We start from the raw sequence: 23,705 nt of genomic DNA on the forward strand, positions 1-23,705 counted from the left end.
AAAGTGCTGAGATTACAGGCCTGAGCCACCGTGCCCGGCCAGGAAGCACTTTCTTCAGGCCTGTTACACACTACGTCCTGTCAAGTCACTACTCCTTGAGTCCCCACACTGGCCAGGGGAGGGAGGCACAAGGAGCCTCCTCTTACAGTTGAGGAAACAAAAGTTCAGAGAGAAAATGCTTCCACCCATGGAGAGAGCACCAAGAGGAAGGGCCAACAAGGGGACCCAGCCCTGTCACTCAAGCCCAAGCCCTTTCACTCCTCATGGTGACCAAAGACTAAAAACCATGGCGTGTGAGGAGTCGGTGAAGGAAAGGGGTGCTGAGTCCGCGAATGAGATTCAAGGGAGACCCTTGTCTTCAAATATTTCAAAGAATATCTTCGGGGAGGAGGAGTTTTCATTCCAGGAGAACCCCAGTGGTAAGCGGGGGACTCAGGCACGGGCCACAAACGTTCCTACCTGTAGGAGCCAGGCAGGAAACCCCAGTGGGTGAAGCGCCTATTAAGGGAATAGTGGGAACAAGGCCACGTCCAGGAGGGGCAGCCTTCACTCAGCGCACATTCAGTAACGGGGCCTGGAGTTTCTTTTTTTTTTCCGAGATGGCATCTCGTTTTGCAGCCCAGACTGGAGTGCAGTGGTACAATCATAGCTCTCTACAGCCTTGACCTCCTGGCATCAAGCAATCCTCCTGCCTCAAGCCCCAAAGTAGCTGGGACTACAGGTGTGTGCCACCACTCCCAGCTAATTTTTCAATTTTTTTGAAGAGATGGGATCTCACTATGTTGCCCAGGCTGGTCTTGAACTCCTGGGCTCAAGCAGTCCTCCTGCCTTGGCCTCCCAAAGTGCTGGGATTATAGGCATGAGCCACCACGCCTGGCCAGCGTGGGGTTTCTAGAACAGTGCTGTCCACTTGAAATCTGATGTGACACCCAAGGGGAGTTTAAAATAGTCTAGTGGCCACATTAAGAAAAGTAAAACAAGGTGGATGCGGTGGCTCATGCCTATAATCCCAGCACTTTGAGAGGCCGAGGCGGGCAGATCACTTGAGGAGGCCAGACGTTCAAGACCAGCCTGACCAAGATGGTGAAACCCCGTCTCTACTAAAAATACAAAAATTAGCCAGGTATGCCTGTAATCCCAGCCACTTGGGAGTCAGAGGCACGAGAATCACTTGAAACCAGGAGGTGGAGGTTGCGGTGAGCCAAGATTATGCCACTGCACTCCAGAATGAGACTCTGTCTCAAAAAAAAAAAAAAAAGTAAAATGAAACAAGTGAAATTAATTTTAATATTTTATGTCAATATATCCAAAATATCATTTCAACATGTAATCAATATAAAAATTATTAGTGAGGCATTTTCCACTCTTTGGTACTAAGTTTTTGAAACCCATCGTGTATTTACACCAATAGCACGCCTCAGTTTGGACTCGCCAGGTTTCAGGGGCTTGACAGTCACACATAACCACTGGCTACCCTACCAGACAGTGCAGCTATAGAAACTCTGGTTTTTCTACGACAGTTTGGACATCCATTCTGTGGCAGGTTTTAAAATGTGAAATCAGGCCAGGTGCGGTGACTCACACCTAAAATCCCAGCACTTTGGGAGGCCCAAGTGGGCGGATCACAAGGTCAGGAGTTCAACACCAGCCTGACCAACATGGTGAAACCCCGTCTCTGCTAAAAATACAAAAATTAGGCCGGGTGCAGTGGCTCACGCCAGTAATCCCAGCACTTTGGGAGGCCAAGGCAGGCAGATCACTTGAGGCCGGCAGTTCGAGACCAGCCTGACCAACATGGAGAAACCCCATCACTACTAAAAAATATAAAATTAGCTGGGCGTGGTGGCGCATGCCTCTAGTCCCAGCTACTTGGGAGGCTGAGGCAGGAGAATCACTTGAATCTGGGAGGCGGAGGTTGCGGTGAGCCGAGATCGTGCCATTGCACTCCAGCCTGGGCAACAAGAGTGAAACTCTGTCTCAGAAAAAAAAAAAAAACAAAAATACAAAAATTAGCCAGGTGTGGTGGCGTGCGCGTGTAGTCCCAGCTACTCAGGAGGCTGAGGCAGGAGCATCGCTTGAACCCAGGAGGTGGAGGTTGCAGTGATCCGAGGTGGTGCCACTGCACTTCAGCCTGGGTGACAAAGCAAGACTCCATCTCAAAAAAAAAAGTGAAATCGGTGGGTAACAAATACAAAATAAACGTTGGGCAGTCCAAACGAAACACACCTGCCTGGGGCCATCGTGGCCTGCAGAGCACTAGTTCACAAACCGGACGAAAGGATATGAGATGTGGGGAATCAAATTTGGGTTCCATTAGTCCTTTTTTGGAGGCTTCCTGTGTGGCTGGCCCTGTACCTGGAGGTGTAGAAATAACTATGTGGTCCCGCTGGGTATAGAGAGAAAACAGCAGCAGTGCAGTGAGACAGGAAGTGTTCTGACATGGAAATGAGAGGACTCAGCACTAGACGTCCCTCTGGATAAGCATGGGTGTGTCACTTACTGTCTCTGGGCCCAAGTTGTATTGGCTATAAAACTAAATAATTAGACAGATTTTTTTTTTTTTAAAGACAGGATCTCTGTTGCCCAGGCTGGAGTGCAGCAGAGTGATCATGGCTCACTGCAGCCTCAACTTCCTGGGCTCAAGCAATCTTCCCACCTCAGCCTCCTGAGTAGCTGGGACTATAGGTGCAGGCCACCATGTCCAGTTAGTTTTTTGTTTTTTATTTATTTATTTTTTTTGAGATGGAGTCTCACTCTGTCACCCAGGCTGGAGTGCAATGGCTCGGTCTCGGCTCACTGCAACCTCTGCCTCCCAGGTTCAAGTGATTCTCCTGCCTCAGCCTCCTGAATAGCTGGGACTACAGGCACATGCCACCACACCCAGCTAATTTTTGTATTGTATAGTAGAGACGGGGTTTCACCTTGTTACCCAGGATGGTCTCGATCTCCTGAACTCGTGATCCGCCAGCCTCGGCCTCCCAAAGTGCTGGGATTACAGGCATAAGCCACCGTGCCTGGCCTTTTTTTTTTTTTAAAGAGCGTGTCTCACTCTGTTGCCCAGGCTGGTCTTGAACTCCTGAGCCCAAACAATTCTCTCACCTCCACTTCCCAAAGTGCTGGGATTACAGGCGTGAGCCACTGCACCCAGCTAAAGAATTGAACCGGATTTAGATGGATGCTTTTCAGACTATTCAAAGAGATGCCGGCCGGGTGCGGTGGCTCACGACTATAATCCCAGCACTTTGGGAGGCCAAGGCGGGTGGAACACCTGAAGTCAGGAGTTCAAGACCAGCCTGGCCAACATGGTGAAACCCCATCTCTAAAAAATACAAAAACTAGGCTGGGCACAGTGGCTCACGCCTGTAATCCTAGCACTTTGGGAGGCCAAGGCAGGTGGATCATGAGGGCAGGAGTTCAAGACCAGCCTGGCCAAGATGGTGAAACCCCGTCTCTACTAAAAATACAAAAATTAGCCCGGTGTGGTGGTGGGCGCCTGTAATCCCAGCTACTTGAGAGGCTGAGGCAGAGAATTGCTTGAGCCCAGGAGGCGGAGGTTGCAGTGAGCTGAGATTGCGCCACTGTACTCCAGCCTGGACCACGGAGCGAGACTCTGTCAAAAAAAAAAAAAAGAGAGATGCCTTGGGGCTGGGCATGGTGGCTCACGCCTGTAATCCCAGCACTTTGCGGGGCTGAGACAGGAGGATCACTTGAAGTCAGGAGTGTTTGAGACCAGCCTGGCCAACATGGTGAAATCCCATCTCTACCAAAAAATACAAAAATTAGGCCGGGCGCGGTGGCTCACACCTGTAATCCCAGCACTTTGGGGGGCTGAGGCAGGTGGATCACCTGAGGCTGGGAGTTCAAGACCAGCCTGGCCAACATAGTAAAACCCCGTCTCTAAAATACAAAAATTAGCTGGGCGTGGTGGCAGGCACCTGTAGTCCCAGCTACTTGGGAGGCTGAGGCAGGAGAATTGCTTGAACCCAGGAGGCGGAGGTTGCAGTGTGGTGAGATTGCACCACTGCACTCCAGCCTGGGCAATAGAGGGAGACTGTCTCAACAACAAAAAAAAATTAGCCAGGTGTGATGGTACACGCCTGTAGTCCCAGCTATTCTGCAGGCTGAGGTAGGAAAATCACTTGAACCAAGGAGGCGGAGGTTGCAGTGAGAGAAGATCGCACCACAGCATTCCAGCCTGGGAGAGTGAGACCTGTCTCCAAAAAAAAAAAAAAGAGGTGCCTTGGGCTGAGCAGGCAGCAACACAACCCCCTTCCCCAGTCAACCCCAGCGAGCGAGCAGCCCCGCTCCTGTGTTTTCCATATCGGGCTTCCAGGCACAAATCTAAACAGAAGGTCCCTTGACTTAAGAGAAAGAAACAAAAAACCGGCTGAAAAACCACACAGCGTTGGTTAAACACACAAGCTCTGGCATCACGAAGCCCAGGTGCAAAGCCCACCTTTGCCACTCACCCCTCTGAACCTGTTTCCTCATCCACAAAGTGCCCCCTCTGTAGGGATGCTGTGAGGGTTGCAGGAGCTCATCTACGTAACACACAGTACCTGGCATATATCAAGTGCTCAGGAAACGCCAGCTCCCTGCCTCCTCAGGCTTCCAGAGCCAGCCTCCAGGGAAGCTGCAGACAGTTAGGAAGGTCTTAGAGGACATCTAGGAAGTTTGACCTAGTCAAGCGTCAAAAATCCAAAAGCCAACAACAGCCAGGCAGGTAACATAAGTGAAGAAAATAGGCCAGGTGTGAGGCCAATCTGGAGAGAGACAAGGAAAATATTTCACTTTCCTCTTAACTTCGCAAACAAACAAAAATAACCACACGGCATCAGCCCAATAATAAATGTAACAAGCCTGCAGCCAAGTCCTGGGGACTGTGGTGAAAAGAGCTGCGTCCCATCCATTCAGATCCAGCCATCTGTTGCCACCCAGAAATGAGGACCCAGCATTGTTAGACTGATGGATTTTTTTTTTTTCAAGAGAAGCCAGAAATGTGAAAATCTGGTTTTTAAAGGCTAGCGACCCATTCTCTTTTTTTAAGGAAACAGAATGCCTCAACAAAAAATGTCAAGTGAGGGTAGGACGGGGGCTGCCCATGTGTGGTCCCTGACATACATGCTCTTTTTTTTTTTTTGAGATGGAGTCTCACTCTGTTGCCCAGGTTGGAGTACAGTGTGGTGTGATCTCGGCTCACTGAAATATTCGCCTCCTGGGTTCATGCAATTTTCCTGCCTCAGCCTCCTGAGTAGCTGGGACTACAGGGGCACACCACCATGCCCAGCTAATTTTTTTTTGTATTTTTAGTAGAGACGGGGTTTTGCCTTGTTGGTCAGGCTGGTCTCGAACTCCTGACCTCAGGTGATCCGCCCGCCTCAGCCTCCCAAAGTGCTGGGATTACAGGCATGAGCCACCATGCCCAGCCAATGCTCCTGAAGGTCCTCTGCAACCCTGAGGGTTTGGAGAACCATCAGACAAGTTCTGTGCCAAGGTAAGAAGACTCTTCAAGATTCTCTCCAAAACCTCTTCCCAGCAGCACGGCGAGGAACTGCACAGCTGAGAGTCTTGGGAGACCCAGTTTCTCCTCTTCCTGCTCCTCCCAGGCCTCGTCGCCTGCAGATAGTCAATAAGGCAAAAGCAGAAGCAGAAAGAGGGGCGGGGGCGGGACCCCATACGCACCAGAGACAGAGTGGCAAGGAGCAGCAAAAGAAAGGTTTCATTTTCTTCTGTTTATTTCAAGAGAACAAAGATTCAACCATCAGTTCTGTACAAAAACATGGTGTGAGAGCCATGGGACCCTCGGGCCAGCCCCCTTCCCGCACTTGAGCCCTGGGCCCCCCTAATTTGCCAAAAAACCAGGAGAAGACCAAAAAATTCAAACTCTGGGGAAAAAAACTACTATGAAAAAAAATCAGGGGAGACCTTCCTGGGCCTCCCTTTCTCCCTATCCCCAATCTAGAAATTTAGTGGGGGTTGCGGTTCATGGCCATGGCAGGAGGTGGGGCAGATGGGTGTCGGCAGATTTAGTGTTTGGCAACCAGTGGGGCTGGGGGTGGGATCTGGGAGGGAGCCGAGGGGCCTGGGGAAGGGAAAAGATCTTGGACCCTGCCCCGGCCCATAGGACACTCAAAAACACTTTATAAAAATTGGGGCCACAGAGTAGAAGAAAAACGAGTCATCAGAATCAAAAACTAAAGAGTGGAAAGATTTTTTTTTCTTCTCTAAAAGGCAAAAAACTACAAACAGCCCAAGTCCTGAGCTCCCCAAGACCTGGATCCTCCACTGTCCCCCTGAAACCCGGCAGGAGGCGGGATGGGGAGCACAAGAGGTGGGTTCTTAAAAAAGTCACCCCTGGATGGGAAAGCTCTTCATCTTCTGCCGCCTTCCTCTGCCTCCCGCTGCTGCCGAGGAGAGAGATGGAGAGGACCGGGGCTATGCCGGCAAACTCAACTTCTTCCCCTTTAGGACTGTATGGAGAGAAAACAGGGAGGGCATTACCGCTGGGGCCCCTGCAGGGAGGGGACAGCCTCCCACAGCCAGAGCAGGGCAGGCACGCTAGATGGGCAGATCCACAGGGAGGGAGGTCCCCCAGGACTCACAGATACATTCCTGGTTTCTTTCCTTCCTACCCTTTCTCACTACTGGCAATTTTCTTTCTTTCTTTTTTTGAGACAAGGTCCCACTCTGTAGCCCAGGCTGGAGTGCAGTGGCACAGTCACAGCTCGGTGCAGCCTTGACCTCCTCAAGCAATTCTCCCACCTCAGCCTCCCAAGGAGCTGGGACCACAGGCATGCACCACCATGCCCAGCTAATTTTTTTATTTTTTTATTTTTTATAGTGACAGGGTCTTGCTATGTTGCTCTGGAACTCCTAGGCTTAAGAAATCTCCCTGCCTCAGTCTCCCAAAGTGCTGGGATTACAGGTATGAGCCACCATGCCCAACTAATTCTTTCTTTACTTGTTCATTCACCATCTCCCCCACCAGAATAAAAGGGAAATGGAGGCCTTTGTCTATCTTTTCTCCTCCTAATGTATCCCCAGAGCCTAGCACCTGGCTGGGGACATAGAAAGTACTCAATACGTTTGTTGCATGAATAAATGAATGAATTTCAGTGGGCTGAGTCCCTGCCCTGCCTGGCCTGCGCTCCAAGTGACATGGGGGCTAAGGACAGAAACTCCTTAGCCCTTAGGGAGGCAGAGACTAACGGTCTGAATTCCTAGGAGGATGGTAGGCCTGCCACCCCAGAAACCCTGCGAAGAAATGCTCCCTTCTTTGCATAATACAGGGGTAAGGAGACCCCAGCCCCTAGGGAGGGCAGGAGCTGCAGAAATAGGAGGTTCCCTTCCAGCCGTCCCACATCCCAGCTACCTTTGGTGATATAGAGGTAGAAGAAATCGCAGTAGAGGACTGTCTGGACCAGGCCTGCCACAATGGCGATGAGGTCGAAGAAGCCCTCGAAATGGTAGCGCCAGATCCAGTTGAAGAGATAGAGCGTGCGGTAAACGCCTAGCGCAAACAAGTAGTGGCTGGTGATGGTCTCCGCCTCGCCGGTCTTGCTCACCATGAACAGCTGCGGCAAGATGGCCACTGACTCCAGGTAGATGGAGAAGGTCCAGAGGATCTGCAGAGAGGCCGGGGACATGATGAGGTGGGAGGGGACAGGGCGGGAGAAAAGGCAGAGGACAACATTGCAGTTACAGGTGCCGCGAAGGTGGAGAGAAGGAAGGTGATCCAGGTGCTGCCAAGTGCCAGACACAGTTCTGCCCGAGTTACTGGTACCTCTGATTTAATCATCACCATGGCCCGGCGAGGAGATCCTATGATTAGCACACTTATTCTACAGATGAGGAAACTGACACCAGAGAAGGTAAGATACTCGCCCAAGACCATGTAGCCAGCAAGCAGCAGAGCAATGATTTGAACCAAGGATTCGCAGTCCGTCCTCATGAACACTTTGCAATTGCGCCTCTCTGAAAGGCAGGCTGGGTTGGAATCTTGCCTTGGAAATTTCCCTTCCTTTTTCTTTTTCTTTTTTTTTTTTTTTTTTGAGATGGAGTATCACTCTGTCACCCAGGCTGGAGTGCCGTGGGGTGATCTCGGCTCACTGCAACCTCTGCCTCTTGGGTTCAAGCGTTTCTCCTGCCTCAGCCTCCTGAGTAGCTGGGATTACAGGTGCCCACCACCACGCCCGGCTAATTTTTGTATTTGTAGTAGAGACAGGGTTTTGCCTTGTTGGCCAGGCTGGTCTCGAACTCCTGACCTCAGGTGGTCTGCCTGCCTCGGCCTCCCAAAGTGCTGGGATTACAGGCATGAGCCACCGTGCCGGGCCCACATGCCATTTCTTGTGGCAGGCTGCATATGCTGTTCCCACAGCAGGAAAAGCTCTTCCCCTACACTGTCACACATCTGCCTCCTCCGTATTCTCCCAGCCTCAGCTCATTAGTCACCTCCCGAGAGGGACCCTCCCTGGCCATCCTTCCCCCAGGACTGTCACATCACCCCATCTTATCTCCTTCCTGGCCACTCGCACCAGCAATTGAGCTCTGTGAGGGCTGGGATCCTACTTCTTGTTCACCCCGTGGCCCTAGCACCTAGCACAGTTCCTGAATGAGTGAGGAAATGGGAGTTAGCATCTATAAAGGGGTCCCCATGTGCTCAGCACAGGCCACCATTTAGGGAGCAGTGACAACCATCATTCATGAGCAGGACAGGACATCATGGGACAGGGAAGAAGACATCTGCCAGCCCCCTTTCAGTCCCCAGCTCCCTGAAAGTGCCACCTGGGGTGATCTGTGATCTGCAGACACACTGAAACCTCAGAGAGCAAAGCCAGGTGGCAGGTGTGGCTCCTTGGTTGTCTTGGTTTGTGGAAGGAAGGTGGGGGGCACCAGGACCTATTCATAACAACTCATGCTTTTCTAGCATTTACGACATCCAAGGCATCGCTCCTTAGGGTGTTAACTGGCCTGAGCCTTAACCCCATGAGGTAGGTACTGTTGTCATTCCCATTGTACAGATGAGGAAACTGAGGCCCAAAGGATAAGAAACGTGTCCAGATTCCCACTGAAGCACGTAGAGTCCAGGACCTGCTCCCAGAATCATCCAGAATCCTCCAGGGAGGCTCTCCTGAAGCCAGGTTAGTTGATGCTGCTGGGAAACGAACCCATTAAATTGATGCCCATTCAACTCTCACCCCTGGGGTTGCCCTTAGGGAACAGAGTCACGGTTTAAAGAGAGACAGAAGGTCTGTTGCTTTTTTTTTTTTTTCCTGAGGCCGAGTTTCACTCTTGTCACCCAGGCTGGAGTGCGGTGGCGCGATCTCGGCTCACTGCAAACCTCCATCTCACAGGTTCAAGTGATTCTCCTGCCTTAACCTCCCAAGTGGCTGGAATTATAGGCACTCACCACCACGCCCTGCTAATTTTTGTATTTTTTTAGTAGAGACAAGGTTTCACCACGTTGGCCAGGCTGGTCTTGAACTCCTCACCTCAAGTGATCCACCCACCTCACCCTCCCAAAGTGCTGGGATCACAGGCGTGAGCCACTGCGCCCAGTCTTGCATTTTTATCTATTCCATGCTGTCTGAATTTTTTTTTTTTTTTGAGACGGCGTCTTGCTCTGTCACCCAGGCTGGAGTACAGTGGCACGATCTCAGCTCACTGCAACCTCTGCTGCCCGGGTTCAAGTGATTCTCCTGCCTCAGCTTCCCGAGTAGCTGGGATTACAGGTGCATGCCACCATGCCCGGCTAATTTTTGTATTTTTAATAGACAGGGGGTTTCAGCATCTTGGCCAGGCTGGTCTTGAACCCCTGACCTCGTGATCCACGATCCACCTGTCTCAGCCTCCCAAAGTGCTGGGATTCAGGCGTGAGCTGCTGCGCCCAGCCTGATGTCTGAATTTTTAAAGAATATTTTCCTTAGGTCAGGCACGGCAGCTCACACCTGTAATCCCAGCACTTTGGAAGGCTGAGGCAGGTGGATCACTTGAGGCCAGGAGTTCAAGATCACCCTGGTCAACATAGCAAAACCCTGTCTCTCCTAAAAATACAAAAAAATTTTACCTGGGTGTGGTGGCTCATGCCTGTAATCCCAGCTACTCGGGACGCTGAGGCACGAGAATTGCTTGAACCTGGGAGGCAGAGGTTGCAGTGAGCAGAGATCGTGCCACTGCACTCCAGTCTGGGTGACACAGCAAGACTTAAAAAAAAAAAAAAAAAAGATGCCTGGGTTCTGGTCTGGCCTCCTCCACCTTTAGCAAGCCGCACTACCTCCCTCAGCCTCAGTCTCCCCATCTTCAAAATGGGTCTAGTAATCCCTAGTCAACAGGGCAGTTATGAGCTAAGTCAAGGGCTTGGATAAGTGATCCAAGCAAGGTGGTAACAATATGTTTGCAAAGTCTAGGGCCTGGAGCCAAGCCCAGGATTCCCACCAGAGCATGATGCAGCCTCCCTCTGATATCTCTGACCCATGGGCCAAAGTCACCCTCTGTTGGATTTGTCTGGCCTATACAGTGCTTTTAGAGATATGTTTTGAAGGCCAGGCACGGTGGCTCATGCCTGTAATCCTAGCACTTTGGGAAGCTGAGATGGGAGAATTGCTTAAGACCAGGAGTTCAAGACCAGCCTGTCAACATGGTGAAACCCCATCTCTACTAGAAACACAAAAATTAGCCAGGCGTGGTGGCAAGCACCTGTAATCCCAGCTACTCGGGAGGCTGAGGCAGGAGAAACGCTTGACCTGGGAGGCAGAGGTTGCAGTGAGCCAAGATCGTGCCACTGCACTCCAGCCTGGACGACAGAATGAGAGTCCATCTCAAAAAAGAAAAAAAAAAAAAAAAGAAATATAGTCTGAATCTGTGGCTAAAATTTTAAAATGAGACATCTTGCCTGAAAACTCCTGAATTATGGCTTCTGTTGAAAAGATCAGCACATCTGGCCACCCAGGCCTATCTTCCTATAAGGCAGGAGTGGGCACAGGTAAGAAAAGGTTACCCTGAATTTATGATTCCCGCCAGGCCCCAGGAGGCAAGAGATCGCAAACTTAGCACTGGCTCTCGCAAAATTCCTCCCAGGAGTTTGTACAGGTCCCAGCAAAACACCATGGAATAAAAATCATTAACAGCGAACATTTAAAAGTAAAAGTATCAGAGATGGGACTAAACACTTCAGTCATTGAACATTGATTGACACAGCACTTCCTACCTCATCCCAGATACTGTGCTTTATTAATACCAACCTCTCATTTGAACCCTATGACATAGGAACTGATTATCTCCATTTTACAGATGAGGAAACTGAGGCACAGGGTAGTTATGTGATTTGCCCAGAATCCCATAGCTGCTACATGGTAGAGGCAGGGTCCAAATCCTTACACTCTGATTCTAGAGTCTTTATGTGTTTTGACACCAGGCAATGCTGCAAAGTCTCAGTAAATTCTCACAATGACCTGATCACAACTTTACAAATGTGGAAACCGAGGTACAGAGAGGTCAAGTCACATGCACGGGATCATGCTAATAGAAACTAGCAAATTTGGAGCCGGGCGCGGTGGCTCATGCCTGTAATCCCAGCACTTTGGGAGGCTGAGGAGGGTGGATCACCTGAGGTCAGGAATTCGAGACCAGCCTGGCCAATATGTTGAAACCCTGTCTCTACTAAAAATACAAAAAATAACCTGGCTTGGTGGTGGGCATCTGCAATCTCAGCTACTCGGGAGGCTGAGGCAGGAGAATCGCTTGAACCTGGGAGGTGGAGGTTGCAGTGAGCCAGAATCGTGCCACTGCCTCCAGTCTGGGCAACCGAGCGAGACTTTGTCGAAAGAGAAAGGAAAAAAGAAAGAAAGAAAGAAAGAAAGAAAGGAAGGAAGAAAAGGAAGAAAAGGAAGAAAGGAAGAAAGGAAGGAAAGAAGAAAGAAAGGAAAGAAAGGAAGAAAGGAAGAAAGAAAGAAAGAAAGGAAAGAAAGAGAAAGAGAAAGGAAGGAAGGAGGAAAGGAAGAAAGGAAGGAGGAAAGGAAGAAGGAAGGAAGGAAGGAAGGAAAGAAAGAAAGAAAGAAAAAAGAAACTAGCAGATTTGGAATTCAAATTCAAGAAGGCTGGGCCACGAATGGTGGCTCACGCCTGTAATCCCAGCACTTTGGGAGGCCAAGACAGGCAGATTATTTGAGCCCAGGAGTTCAAGACCAGCCTGGTCAACATGTGAAACCCTGTCTGGACTAAAAATACAAAAATTAGCAGAGCATGGTGATGTGCACCTGTCTTCCCAACTACTCGGGAGGCTGAGGCAGGATAATTGCTTGAACCTGGGAGGCGAGGGTTGCAGTGAGCCGAGATCATGCCACTGCACTCCAGTCTGGGCAACAGAGCGAGACTTTGTCTCCAGAAAAAAAAGAATCCCTAAGCCTCAGTTTCCTCATCTGTAAAGTGGGGCTGCTGAGAAAAGTAAGTAGGTGAAATGCTTAGGGTAGTGACTGACACATAGCGAGTCTTGCTGCTGTTGTGTTAATTTCCTCTGACCCCAGAGCCCATGCACTGAACTTATGCATCCTAAAATAAGGCAGTTTGGGCACACCCTGCAGAAGGAAGCCTGTGAGAGGGTCTCCTGTCATAGCTACTCTGCCACAACCATCCCCCCAAATAAGGAGTCACAGCAAGGTGCCTACCTCCAGAGGGGTGAAGTCATGATTGACCAGGAACGCCAGAATGGCTGTGGGAACGACCAGGAACTCCACTCTGAACGTGTCATGGTTCCCATCGTAAGTAGCTTTGAACTTGCTATAAATCAACCAGACCGTGGTGAAGGAGCAGGCTATGTAGACCACCTGAGGAGGGGGATGATGAGAAGGGGCCTCAACTCACAGGCCTGTGCCCCAGTAGGCTCAGATCCCGGAGTCCAGGCCCCTCCCTCAGACCCAGGAGTCCAGACCCCCAACCCCTCCTCCCTCAGACCCAGGAGTCCAAGTCCCCAGCCCCTCCTCCCTCAGACCCAGGAGTCCAGGGCCCCATTCCCTCCTCCCTCAGACCCAGGAGTCCAGGCCCCCAGCCCCTCCTCCCTCAGACCTAGGAGTCCAGGCCCAGCCCCTCCTCCCTCAGACCCTGGAGTCCAGGCCCCCAGCCCCTCCTCCCTCAGACCCAGGAGTCCAGGCCCCCAGCCCCTCCTCCCTCAGACCCAAGAGTCCAGGCCCAGCCCCTCCTCCCTCAGACCCAGGAGTCCAGGCCCCAGTCCCTTCCTCCCTCAGACCCAAAAGTCCAGGCCCCCGGCCCCTCCTCCCTCAGACCCAGGAGTCCAGACCCCCAACCCCTCCTCCCTCAGACCCAGGAGTCCAGGCCTCAGTCCCTTCTTCCCTCAGACCCAAGAGTCCAGGCCCCCGGCCCCTCCTCCCTCAGACCCAGGAGTCCAGGCCCCTGGCCCTTCCTCCCTCAGACCTAGGAGTCTGGGACCCACACCCGGCTCCTCTGCCTCAGTGGGGGCCAGAGAGGTGGGGTGGAGCCTCTACCTTCATACACGTGTTGTAGAGTGAGATGTAGTTGGTGAAGAGGTCCAGATATCGGGCAGTGAACACCACAGCAAACAGGACCTGGCTCTTCCCTGAAATTCCTGTGGTCCAGAGACAGAGAAAGAGAGAGAGAGAGAGAGAGAGACAGAGAGAGAGAGACAGACAGACAGACAGACAGACAGACAGACAGACAGACAGAAGGAGAGAGGAAGCTGGGGGTGGGCTGCATGGGCAATAAACTAAGGCAGGGCGCCCGGGACCAGCCTGGAGGCAGCTCTGGAGTGCAGCTGTCCCCGGAGGCCTCCCCAGCCCGCCCCGCCTGAGCAGGGCCCTTTCCCACGGACCACAGCCAGGGGGCAGCCCAGGCCCCCGAAGCTACTCCAGCCCGAGGCTCCGTCCCAGACTAGGCCTCATGGCTACCCCTGGCCCCTCAGGGTCCTCCCGCAGTCTGGACCTGAGGTGAGGCCTAGGGAGGACCTTCCCTGACCTCAGGCCCCGGATCCGGTCACCTCCCTCCCGTTCCCTTCCTGGCCGCCACGGTCCACGTCACCAACTCACAGCCACCTCCCCGCCTGCCATGGTTCCCTGTTCCCGGTCCGTGAACCCTCGGGCTGCCCAGATTGGGGCTGGGGGTGGCTGAATTGGGGGCCTAAAGCCGTTCACATGAAACTGTATGCACCCCCGCCAGTCTGGGGAAGGGAGCTGACCCCCTGGAGACCCAGAACCTAGAAGAGAGATCCCCAGCAAGCAGTGGGGGTGGAACCTGTGCCCCTAGTGCCCCCAAACCCTTCCTGAGTCCTGCGACGCCCCCCAACCCCCGCCCGCAATCTCTCTCCTTCGCCAGCCCTGGTGGGCCTCTCACCGGCGCACGAGCGGGACTTCCAGATTTTGAGCAGTAGCAAGATGATGGCGAGGAGGTGGGAGAGGTCTCCCAGGAATCGGAAGAGATTCATGGCTGGGGGGCCCTGGCAGGGCTGAGCGGGAGGGAGGCAGGCTGGCGGGGGGGTGCCCCCCGAGGCTGCTGGTCTGAACGGGTAGCTGGGCTGGGGGGACGGGAGAGGGACCCTAGGTGCGCTCCGCTCCGGGGAGGGGACTTTGGGAGGGGGAGCAAAGGCCGGAGCTGGCGGCGGAGCTGGAGCCGGGAAGAGGGAGGAGAGCGGGAGGGGGAGGAGTCCGGGAGGAGAGGCTCCGCCCCCGAGGGCGGGGCCTGGATCCCCGGCGCCCCCTATCGCCCACCTCCTGCTTTGCCGTGGCGGCGCTAAACGCACCCCCAAAGCTGCCCCATAGGAACTTGGGAGGGTCGCAGGGTTCGGAAAGTGCCAAATCCAGCACCGGTTCGCCCAGGCAATCTGTGTCTCTGGAAGAGACGCAGTCCGGTACACCAGCCTCAGCCCTTGCAGGGATGTAGAGACTGCCCTCTGAGCTTGAAAAATCCTGCAGGGACCCGGAGGCTCAGCTGCTAGCTTTTGCAGCTTTCAGGCACTCTAACTCCAATCCCCCAGAAGACAAGAAAGATACCCCACCTACTTCCTCCCCTAGACCCAGGACTCAAGGCCCCAGCCCGTTCGTCAAACCCAGAAGTCTGGGTCCCCAGCCCCTCCTCCCTCAGATCCAGGAGTCCAGACCCCCAGCCTCTCCTCCCTCAGACCCAGAAGTCCAGACCCCCAGCCCCTCCTCCCTCAGATCCAGGAGTCCAGGCCCAGCTCCTCCTCGCTCAGACCCAGGAGTCCAGGCCCCCAGCCTCCTCCCTCAGACCCAGGAGTCCAGGCCCCCAGCCTCCTCCCTCAGACCCAGGACTCCAGGCCCCCAGTCTCCTCACTCAGACCCAGGAGTCCAGGCCCCCAGACCCTCCTCCCCCAGATCCAGGAGTCCAGGCCCCCAGCCCTTCCTCCCTCAGACCCAGGAGTCCAGACCCCCAGCACCTCCTCCCTCAGACACAGGAGTCCAGATCCCCAGCCCCTCCTCCCTCAGCCCCAGGAGTCCAGGGCCCCATTCCTTCCTCCCTCAGACCCAGGGGTCCTGGCCCCCAGCCCCTCCTCCCTCAGACCCAGGGGTCCAGGGCCCCAGCCCCTCCTCCCTCAGACCCAGGAGTTCAGGGCCCCAGCCCTTTTCCCTCCTAGGACGCTGTTCCTTGGAACTTAGGGTCCCACCCCCACCATCTTATGGATCAAACATCCTAACCTTAAGAATCTAGATCTACAGTTTCTCCCTTTACGACCCACAGATTTAGGCCCTGATTCTCTTCTTTTTCAGGAATGTGCACCTCACCCTGTTCTCCCAGACCTTGAGGATGAAGGAAACAGGAGCCCCACCCAGGAGGCTCAAGGCCGAAACTCTGACCCAAACTACCTCAGGAGCCCCTGGCCCTGGCTTCCCCCCTGCTCCAGAGTTTCTGCCCTGCCCACACACACACACCCTCTTCCACCCTCAGAGGCCCCGGTGTCCTGCCCCACGCTCTACCCCAGAGCCCCACGGGTGGCTTTATAAAACTGCCGGGCCCAGCCCTCTAGCAGGAGGGGAATGCTGGGCATCTGGGTGTGGGACCCCCGGGGAACAGCCTGTGGTCTGGACTCCTGCGTCTATGAGGGGACAGACGTGGCTTCCCTTCCGGATGATGGGGTACCCACAGGTGATGGAGGCCAGGGTCCCTCAATAAAAGAAGGGGTGCAGGCATGTTGGTTTCTTCAGAGGGCTGGAAGGACGGGGTGCCCAAGGGTGACATCCACGAGTCTTGGGTCCCTGAGGGTGGCTTGTAGGGGGGAGAGTCGGGATGACTGAGTCCTTAAAAGAGACTCTGACTTGGAGGCGGTCCCCAAATTCCTGGGTCCCAGTAGAGAAGGGGACTCCTGGGTCTGAGGGAGGAGGGGCTGGGGGGCGGGACTCCTGGGACCAGGGTCGAGACCTGGTTTTCAGGCCTGGCCTTCTGGGGCAATAAAAGCCACAGCTTGGGTCTTAGTATGGCGAACACTGAAGTCAGGGAAAGGCCTCCTGTTTCCAGAGCCTCAAGGCAGGGCGGGGGCAGAGGGCAGCAACCCCCAGCCCTGGAGTCTAGCTCTGAAGCTGGTGTCTCCATACCGGGTTCTGAGTCCCTGCCTGCCTGTCCCCAGCCTGACTTCTTCCTCCCTTTTTATTTTCAGCCCCTCACTCCCTTGTCCCAGGAGGAAGGCAGAGGCTGGTAGCTAGGGGTGGGGGGCGGCCCCCTCCCCAAGCCTGGCAGGAGAAGGGGTCCCCAGGGAGGCCAGGAGGGGGGGCTGTGGGTCTCCCGGCAGTGGCAGACGGGGACTGAATGTTAATCGCATCCCGAGTGAGTGTGTGTGTGCGAGAACACAGCGAGTGTGTGAGTCCCTCCCGCTCCAGCTCCTCCAAGCCGCGGCCGCCGCCGCCACCCTCGCCCGCAGCCTCCCGCAGCCTCCCTCGGCCACTGGTGCCTGCTGGGGGGTGTTGCCTGGGTGGGTCCGCCCGGCCCCCAGGGGTCTCTCGAGCGTCTGCCATCTGCCCGGTGAGGATCTGTGTGTCCGGGTGTCTGGGGCTGGCTGGTGGAGGGGGGGTGTGTCTGTAAGCGCTGCGGCGGCGGAGGGAGGGAGGGGTCTGTCTGTCTGTACCGACCCTGAGCTGCCTGCCTGGGTGTCGTGGGGCTCCCACTCCTTCCCCCCGGCCCCCCCAAACCCACATGGATGGTGTGTACCTGGGTTCTGTGCCTCCTGCCTGCGTCCGGCCAGGCGTCTGGGCGTCCCCGGCTGCCTGTGTCCTCCTGTCTGTCCAAACAGCCCCTATCAGCAGTGGCAGCCTGGCCCCCATTAGACCCCCCACTCTGTGTGTGTGTGTCTGTGTGTGTGTCCCTCCTCAAGCTCTGGGGGTGTTGAGGGGGAATCCCAGGGAAGTGAGGTCGTGCGTGTGTGCGTGAGTGTATGTGTGTTTCTGCCTGTGTTTGAGAGTGGGGGAGTCAAGGGGGGGTCTAGAGGTGGCCAAGCGAGGAAGGGGCAAGCAGTTCCCCAAGCAGGCAATCTCCCGCTCCTCACACACACACACCAGCCACTAGCTTCAGAGGTGACCCAGACAGACAGATAGACACAGACGCTGGAAGGGGGGGTGGGGGGGCTGAGGGCACAAAGCGGGGGTGCGAGTGAGCCAGGGAGAGGCGGGACTGGACACATGGAAAGGGGGGAGGAGCCGGGGCTGAAGCGGCAGAGGGGGGCACCCCGGGTGGGCGGAGGGGGGATCCCCACGGGGTCGGGGCGGCAAGAGGACACCCCGACAGCCTCTGCAATGTCCGGGGCCCAACTTCCAGAGCAACATGTGTAGCCACGTCCTCGCCTAGTCCAGGTGGCCGCAACCTTGGGGGAGAGACAGGGCAGGACAGGACCAAGGAAGAGGAAGGAGAGACGGAGCCAGGGACAGACAGGAGGTCCGGGCTGCCGCTGCTGCCGCCGCCACCACTGCCGCCGCCCCGGGGCCTGCCCCCCCGACATCGGCTCTCTGAGCCCTCCTCGGAATCTTGGGGTCGCTGGACGCCGGGTTCCGGTCCTGGCCCCCCCGCCATCCCCCCAACAGAACAGGGTCATGAAAAGGTAAGGCGGGGACAGGGGATGCAGGGATGGTGGTGGGAATGTGGACCCCCAAATCTAGGACAGGGGAAGTTGGCAAGGAGCCTCGTGGAGGGAGGGGGTTTGAATGGTGGGCAGGGGTCTTGACCCCCACCTAGCTCCCCTGTCCCTCAGGGACTCTCCTCCACCCTCTCTCTCTCCCTCTCTGAGCCCCTTTTTCCTGAGTCCCTACACCTCAGACCTTTCACGCCCCCATTTCTCTGACACTTGGCTCCCTCTCCCCAGCCCCACATACCTGATGCCCCATATCCCTGTGCCTCCATCTCTCTATCTCACCTTCTCCCTGTACCCCCCTCCCTGCATCAGTCCCCCCATCGCCGGCCGGTCCTCTCCCTCTCTCCTCTCGCTCTCCCCTCCCATGTCAGAGCTATGAGTCTGCTATTAATACCCCTGCCAAGGACCTTGAGGGCATCCAGGCCCCCAGCACCCCTCGCCCCAAGCTCCCACCCCTTCCTCAAGGTTCTGGAACACCCTTCCAGCCTCTCCCAAGCATCAGGATTCAGGTGGGGAGAGACCGATGTTGTGTGTGTGTGTTGGGGGGTGAGGGGGGAGGAAACGGGATGCCGTCTGCAGCACAACTCGAGGTTGCGGGGGGAGCTGTTGATCGAAGTGGCCGCTCCTCTCTTCTCTGTTGGATGCTGTGGGGGGCAATGAAGACAGGGACACCCTAGGAATTTCTGGCACCCTCCTCCTCCTCCCCGCTTGGGGACAGGCTGTGCTATGTACAGGATCTAAGTGGGGTGACTAGGGAGGCCAGAGCTCGGTGGGGGGCACCAGGATGTTGGGAAGGATAGGGTTTGAAACCATAAGGGGATCTTTAAGGGAGGACAGGAGCCGGAACCCGGACTCCTGGGTCCTTGGAGGAAGAGGGGAGCTGGGGACCTGGACTCTTGGTTCCTGCAGGGAGAGGAGGCTGGGCACTGGAGTTCCAGAGTCTTGGGGCAGGAGGGGCCTGGCCTCCTGGGTCCTGGGAAAGAACAGGACCGAATGCCCAGACTCCCAAGGCCTGGGGGAGGAAAGGGCTGCCAGAAGGACTCCTGGGTCTTTACGGGAGGAGGTAGGGGATAGCGCTTCTGTCTGAGGAAGGCAGGCTGGGAGCTCAGTCTCCTGAGTCCCTGACAGGGCAGGAGATGAGAGTCGGGGACTTTAGCCCTATGCAGATGGAAGTGGAAACGGAGGCTCATGAGGAGGTGGAGATGGAGGCGGGGGGGCGGGGGGTTGTCCAGAGGCTGGACTCTGTGATCCCTGAGGGCGTGGGTTCTGGGGGTTGGGCCTTCAGAGTCCTGGAGGACTGGGGATGCCCCTCCTCAGGCCCTGGAGTGGGGGAGGCTGCTCTCCCTAATCCCTGTGGGAAGGAACTGAGCATGCAGCCCCCGTGAGAAGGGTGGGGCCGGGGGCTGCCCTCCTGGGCCTCAGTAGGGAGTGGGACGCGGGGTCCCTAAGAGCAGAAGCCAGGTAGGGGTGGGTCTGGGAGAGGCAGAGGAGGGGCTGGAGGGTGAGCAGCCACTGGGAATGGAGGGGAGCGTTGAGTGTTAACCCCGCGGGGGCCAGGCCACAGCTGTGGGTTATTTTGGGGCGGAGTGGGGGGGTTATTCTGAGCGCTGATTGAGCCAGCTGCTTGGGGAAGGGCAATGGAAAGGAGGAGCGAAGAGAAGCCAGGATCGGGGAGGGATGGGCATACTAGGAGCCCCCAACCCCTTCCCTGGGGAGACAGGGGCCCGAGATCTCTGGGAAGGTGAGGTGGTGGGCAGAGGGGACGGGCTGTGGCCTCGAGGCAGGGGAGGGGTGGTGGGCCTTTCCCCCGCCCTGGCTGTCTGTGGGGTGGACGAGGCCTGCGCTACCATGGCAACCGGACAGGAGCATGACAGCCAGGAGAGAACCCTTCCTTGTCTGGACCCTCACCCCTTCTGGAAGCCCCTAGTGCAGACTCCAGTCCTTCTCTGGGTACCAGGAGTCCAGACTCCCAGTGCCCTCCTCCCTCAGTCCCAGGCAGGACCCAGGAGCCTGGCTCCCAGCCCAACCACCCCAGGCGGCTAGTATTCAACAGGGGGCACAGGAAGAGAGCCTGTATTTCCTCTAATTTACCAAATTGCTCTGGGCTGGGTGCCAGGGACCCCCACACCCACCCTACCCAGCTCTCCACAGCTGTGCCCCCCAACCCCACATCCCAGATGGGGCCATGACTCCCTTGCTTTGAGAATGAGGGGATGGGGACAGGACTAAGGGGACAAAATGGGTTAGGGGTTGTGGTCAGGGTGAGGGGTAAGGTCATGTGGGGATTTTCTCTCCTTGGGGTACCCCACTAATTTCTCTCTTTCTCTCCCCACACACCTGACCCCTTTTCCCTCTCTCATTTTTTCTCTCCCTTTTCCTCCCTTTTATTTCTGCTCCCTCCTGCCACTCGCCTTCCCCGCCTTACTTTCATGTCTGTACTGGGCACCTCCCTGGTGGGGGTCCCGATCTTGGCCTTGCTTCGCTATTTCTGTCCTCCTGTTTTCGCTCCGCTCTGCCTGCCTCCCTCAATCTCAATTGTTTCCCCATCCTTCATGTGCGCGTGTCTCTTGGTGGCCTTGGGGTCTCTGTCTCCCTCTTCCTGCCTTGCTGTCTTCTTCTCTGTCCAACTTTCTTGCCTCGCTTATCTCTCCCGCCTTCCTGCATCTCTTCCCGCCTCTATCATCCTCTCCCTGGGCCTCCCTCATTCCTGTTTCTGTCACTCCGTCCTCTCTCTCTCCGTCTTCTCCCTGTCTCTGCTGCTTCCGTCTCTCTCCTTCTTCCTGCCGCTCTTTCCCTCCCCGTCTCCCTGGGCCTCTCTCTGCTCCTATCTTGATCCCATCTCCGTGGGTGTCCCCATCCCCACCTTGTCTATCTTCCTCTCTCTCCCCTCTTACCTCTGTATCTTCCTCTGACCCCATTATCCACCCTCGTCTTTGCGTCTCCCCCAATCCCATACTCCACTTCTTCCTATCTCTGTCTCGCCCTATCTCTGCGTCTCTCCCTGTTTCACCTCTTCCTCTGGTGTTTCTTCCCCACCTCTCCCTTCCACCTCCCTCTGCTGTGTCTGTCTCTCCCTCTGTCTCTGCCTGTCTCTCCTCCATCTCTCTCTCTCCGTCTCTCCCTCTCTCTCCCCTCCATCTCTCTCTACCTCTGCCCGTCTCTCCTCCATCTCTCTCTCTCCGTCTCTCCCTCTCTCTCCCCTCCATCTCTCTCTACCTCTGCCCGTCTCTCCCTCTGTCTCTCCTCCATTTCTCTCTCCCTCTCTGCCTGTCTCTCCTCCATCTCTCTCCCTCTGCCCGTCTCTCCCTCTGTCTCTCTCCCTTCCATCTCTCTCGTCCTCCGTTCCTGTCTCTCCCTCTGTTCCATCACCCCGACCGCTCCCTGTCCTCCCCATCTCGGCGCCTGTCCCTCGCTGCATCTCCTCCTCTGTGCGTCTCTTTATCTCGTCTCCCTGTCTCTGCGTCTCCCGTCTGTGCCTCCCTCTCCTCCCCGTCTCTCCCGGCCCGGGTGCTCAGAGGCCGCCCGGCGGGGCCCGCAGGCGATGCGCGGCGCCGGTGGCCCCCGCGGCCCTCGGGGCCCCGCTAAGATGCTGCTGCTGCTGGCGCTGGCCTGCGCCAGCCCGTTCCCGGAGGAGGCGCCGGGGCCGGGCGGGGCCGGTGGGCCCGGCGGCGGACTCGGCGGGGCGCGGCCGCTCAACGTGGCGCTCGTGTTCTCGGGGCCCGCGTACGCGGCCGAGGCGGCACGCCTGGGCCCGGCCGTGGCGGCGGCGGTGCGCAGCCCGGGCCTAGACGTGCGGCCCGTGGCGCTGGTGCTCAACGGCTCGGACCCGCGCAGCCTCGTGCTGCAGCTCTGCGACCTGCTGTCGGGGTTGCGCGTGCACGGCGTGGTCTTCGAAGACGACTCGCGCGCGCCCGCCGTCGCGCCCATCCTCGACTTCCTGTCGGCGCAGACCTCGCTGCCCATCGTGGCCGTGCACGGCGGCGCCGCGCTCGTGCTCACGCCCAAGGTGCGCGCGACCGGGGCGGGGCGGGGCCACAGGAGGGGCGGTGACAGCCGCTGAGGGGCGGGTCTGGGACAGCCAGCGGGGGCGGGGCCTAGAGGGGGCGGGGACTGTCCTGTGGGTCCGAGTCTGGGACAAGGTGGGCCCAGATGGTAGGCAGGGCTTAGGGCTAGATTAGAGGCGGGGCTGACTTGGAGGGGGCTGGTCTATAGGGTAAGCTGGGCCTTTAGGGTCAGAAAGAGGCCAGTCCTCGATGATCAGAGTATAGGGAGGACGTGGGCCCATTCATTGCAGGTAAGGATCTGTAGTAAAGGCGAGTCGAGGGAAGGGTTAGGGGCTGGGAACGAAAAGGGACTAGCCCCAAATGGCAAAATCTGAGGGAGGGGTGGGACCTAGGATCAGCACAGGAAGAAGTCAGTTGAAAAGGAATGGGCCTGGGCGCGGTGGCTCACGCCTGTAATCCCAGCGCTTTGGAAAGCCGAGGCCGGCGGATCACTTGAGGTCACAGGAGTTTGAGACCAGCCTGGCCAACATGGTGAAACCCCGTCTCTACTAAAAATACAAAAATTAGCCGGGCGTTGTGGCGGGCGCCTGTAATCCCAGCTACTCGGGAGGGTGAGGCAAGAAAATTGCTTGAATCCGGGAGGCGGAGGCTGCGGTGAGCCGAGATCGTGCCACTGCACTCCAGCCTGGGCGACACAGTGAGACTCTGTCCAAAAGAAAAAGAAAAGGAATGGAGTTCAGAAAGAAAGGGGCGAAGTCTAGTGGAGAGGTGGCAGCTAGGAAGTATCAGAGGTATCAGGTACCAAGGACAGAGTTTGGGGAGGCGTTCGGCCGGTTGAGCATAGGGTCTAGAAGTCAGCCAGGGATGGAGGAGCCATCTTCTAAGTGGAAGAGTCGGAAAAGAGGAAGAGTCATTAGAGAGAGGAGGACGGGCAAGGGGTAGAACCAGGAAGCAAGGAATTGAGATTTGGTGCGAGGCCAGTCAGGGAAGGAGTGAGTCAGAAAAAGGGGGCGGGGCTAGCCAGTTGGGGGCGGGGCCAGCGAGGGGCGGGACCTAAGCACTCTAATAAAGGGGTGGGTCTAGGGAGGAAGCCGGTCCTGAGAGTAGGGTTTGAGAAGCGGCATACCCCGCTGTGAGTTGTGGAAAGCGAGAGTCCAGAGGATGGGCAGGAAGATGAAGGCTTATGGTGGAGGCCGACCCAGCCAATGAGAGATCAAAGCCAGGAGCCTGCTGGGAAGGGATGGTAGAGGCTGGAGCTGGCCAGAGCCTGGAGAAAGGCCTGACTCCCAAGGGCACAGAAGGGGCCAGTTGTAGCGGACCTCTGGTAGAGAAGGAGAGAATTGGACCAAGCCTGCTCTGTGGATTGAGAATGGGTCAGCTAGGAGGTGGGGCCTGAGAAGGGGCGGGGCCTCTCCAGAGGTGGGGCCAGCGCAACCCAGAGGTGGAGCTTCATTCAATCTGCCCATTCCCTGCTGTGCGGGCCTGTGGCTGTGTGACTGCATCACTGTTGTATGCAGAGGCTCGTAGTCCTCTCCTGTCCAGAGCATTCTGGGAAGGACCTCTGTCCAACTTTCTTGTTCTCCTTGGCATGGTACTTTTCAGAGATT

At 56.3% G+C, this 23,705-nt stretch overlaps 2 protein-coding genes across 4 annotated transcripts in view; one reads left to right on the plus strand and one right to left on the minus strand.

Moving 5' to 3' along the window:
- Window positions 1-5,717: 5,717 nt before the first annotated feature.
- KDELR1 (KDEL endoplasmic reticulum protein retention receptor 1) lies at window positions 5,718-15,553 on the minus strand. Its single transcript, XM_001170972.7, has 5 exons — window positions 14,359-15,553; window positions 13,497-13,597; window positions 12,663-12,821; window positions 7,373-7,625; window positions 5,718-6,470 (listed from the first exon to the last, which is right to left on the minus strand). Exons 1-5 carry the CDS (start codon window positions 14,447-14,449, stop codon window positions 6,436-6,438), a joined length of 639 nt encoding a protein of 212 aa, XP_001170972.1. The 5' UTR covers window positions 14,450-15,553; the 3' UTR covers window positions 5,718-6,435.
- Window positions 15,554-16,675: 1,122 nt separating this feature from the next.
- GRIN2D (glutamate ionotropic receptor NMDA type subunit 2D) overlaps window positions 16,676-23,705 on the plus strand; it is a 53,963-nt gene continuing 46,933 nt past the window's right edge. Inside the window, exons 1-3 of one of the 3 annotated variants that reach the window (XM_054673686.2) lie at window positions 16,676-16,995; window positions 17,785-18,064; window positions 21,610-22,100. In XM_054673686.2, coding sequence (XP_054529661.1) covers window positions 21,636-22,100 — 465 coding nt within the window. In that variant the 5' untranslated portion in view covers window positions 16,676-16,995; window positions 17,785-18,064; window positions 21,610-21,635. Of the gene's footprint in view, window positions 16,996-17,700; window positions 18,065-20,294; window positions 22,101-23,705 lie in introns of those variants that run through there. The other 2 variants (XM_024351520.2, XM_054673687.1) reach the window with 2 other exon arrangements.

The sequence above is a fragment of the Pan troglodytes genome, chromosome 20 (assembly GCF_028858775.2).
Source record: "Pan troglodytes isolate AG18354 chromosome 20, NHGRI_mPanTro3-v2.0_pri, whole genome shotgun sequence".
In the NCBI taxonomy this organism is placed as follows: Eukaryota; Metazoa; Chordata; class Mammalia; order Primates; family Hominidae; genus Pan; species Pan troglodytes.

Coding starts and splice junctions, on each gene's coding strand:
- KDELR1 (XM_001170972.7), bottom strand. CDS start 14,449: ATGAATCTCTTCCGATTCCTGGGAGACCTCTCCCACCTCCTCGCCATC. Junction 13,598..14,358: donor GAAGTCCCGCTCGTGCGCCG/GTGAGAGGCCCA, acceptor TCTGGACCACAG/GAATTTCAGGGAAGAGCCAG. Junction 7,626..12,662: donor ATGACTTCACCCCTCTGGAG/GTAGGCACCTTG, acceptor GCCTCTCTGCAG/ATCCTCTGGACCTTCTCCAT.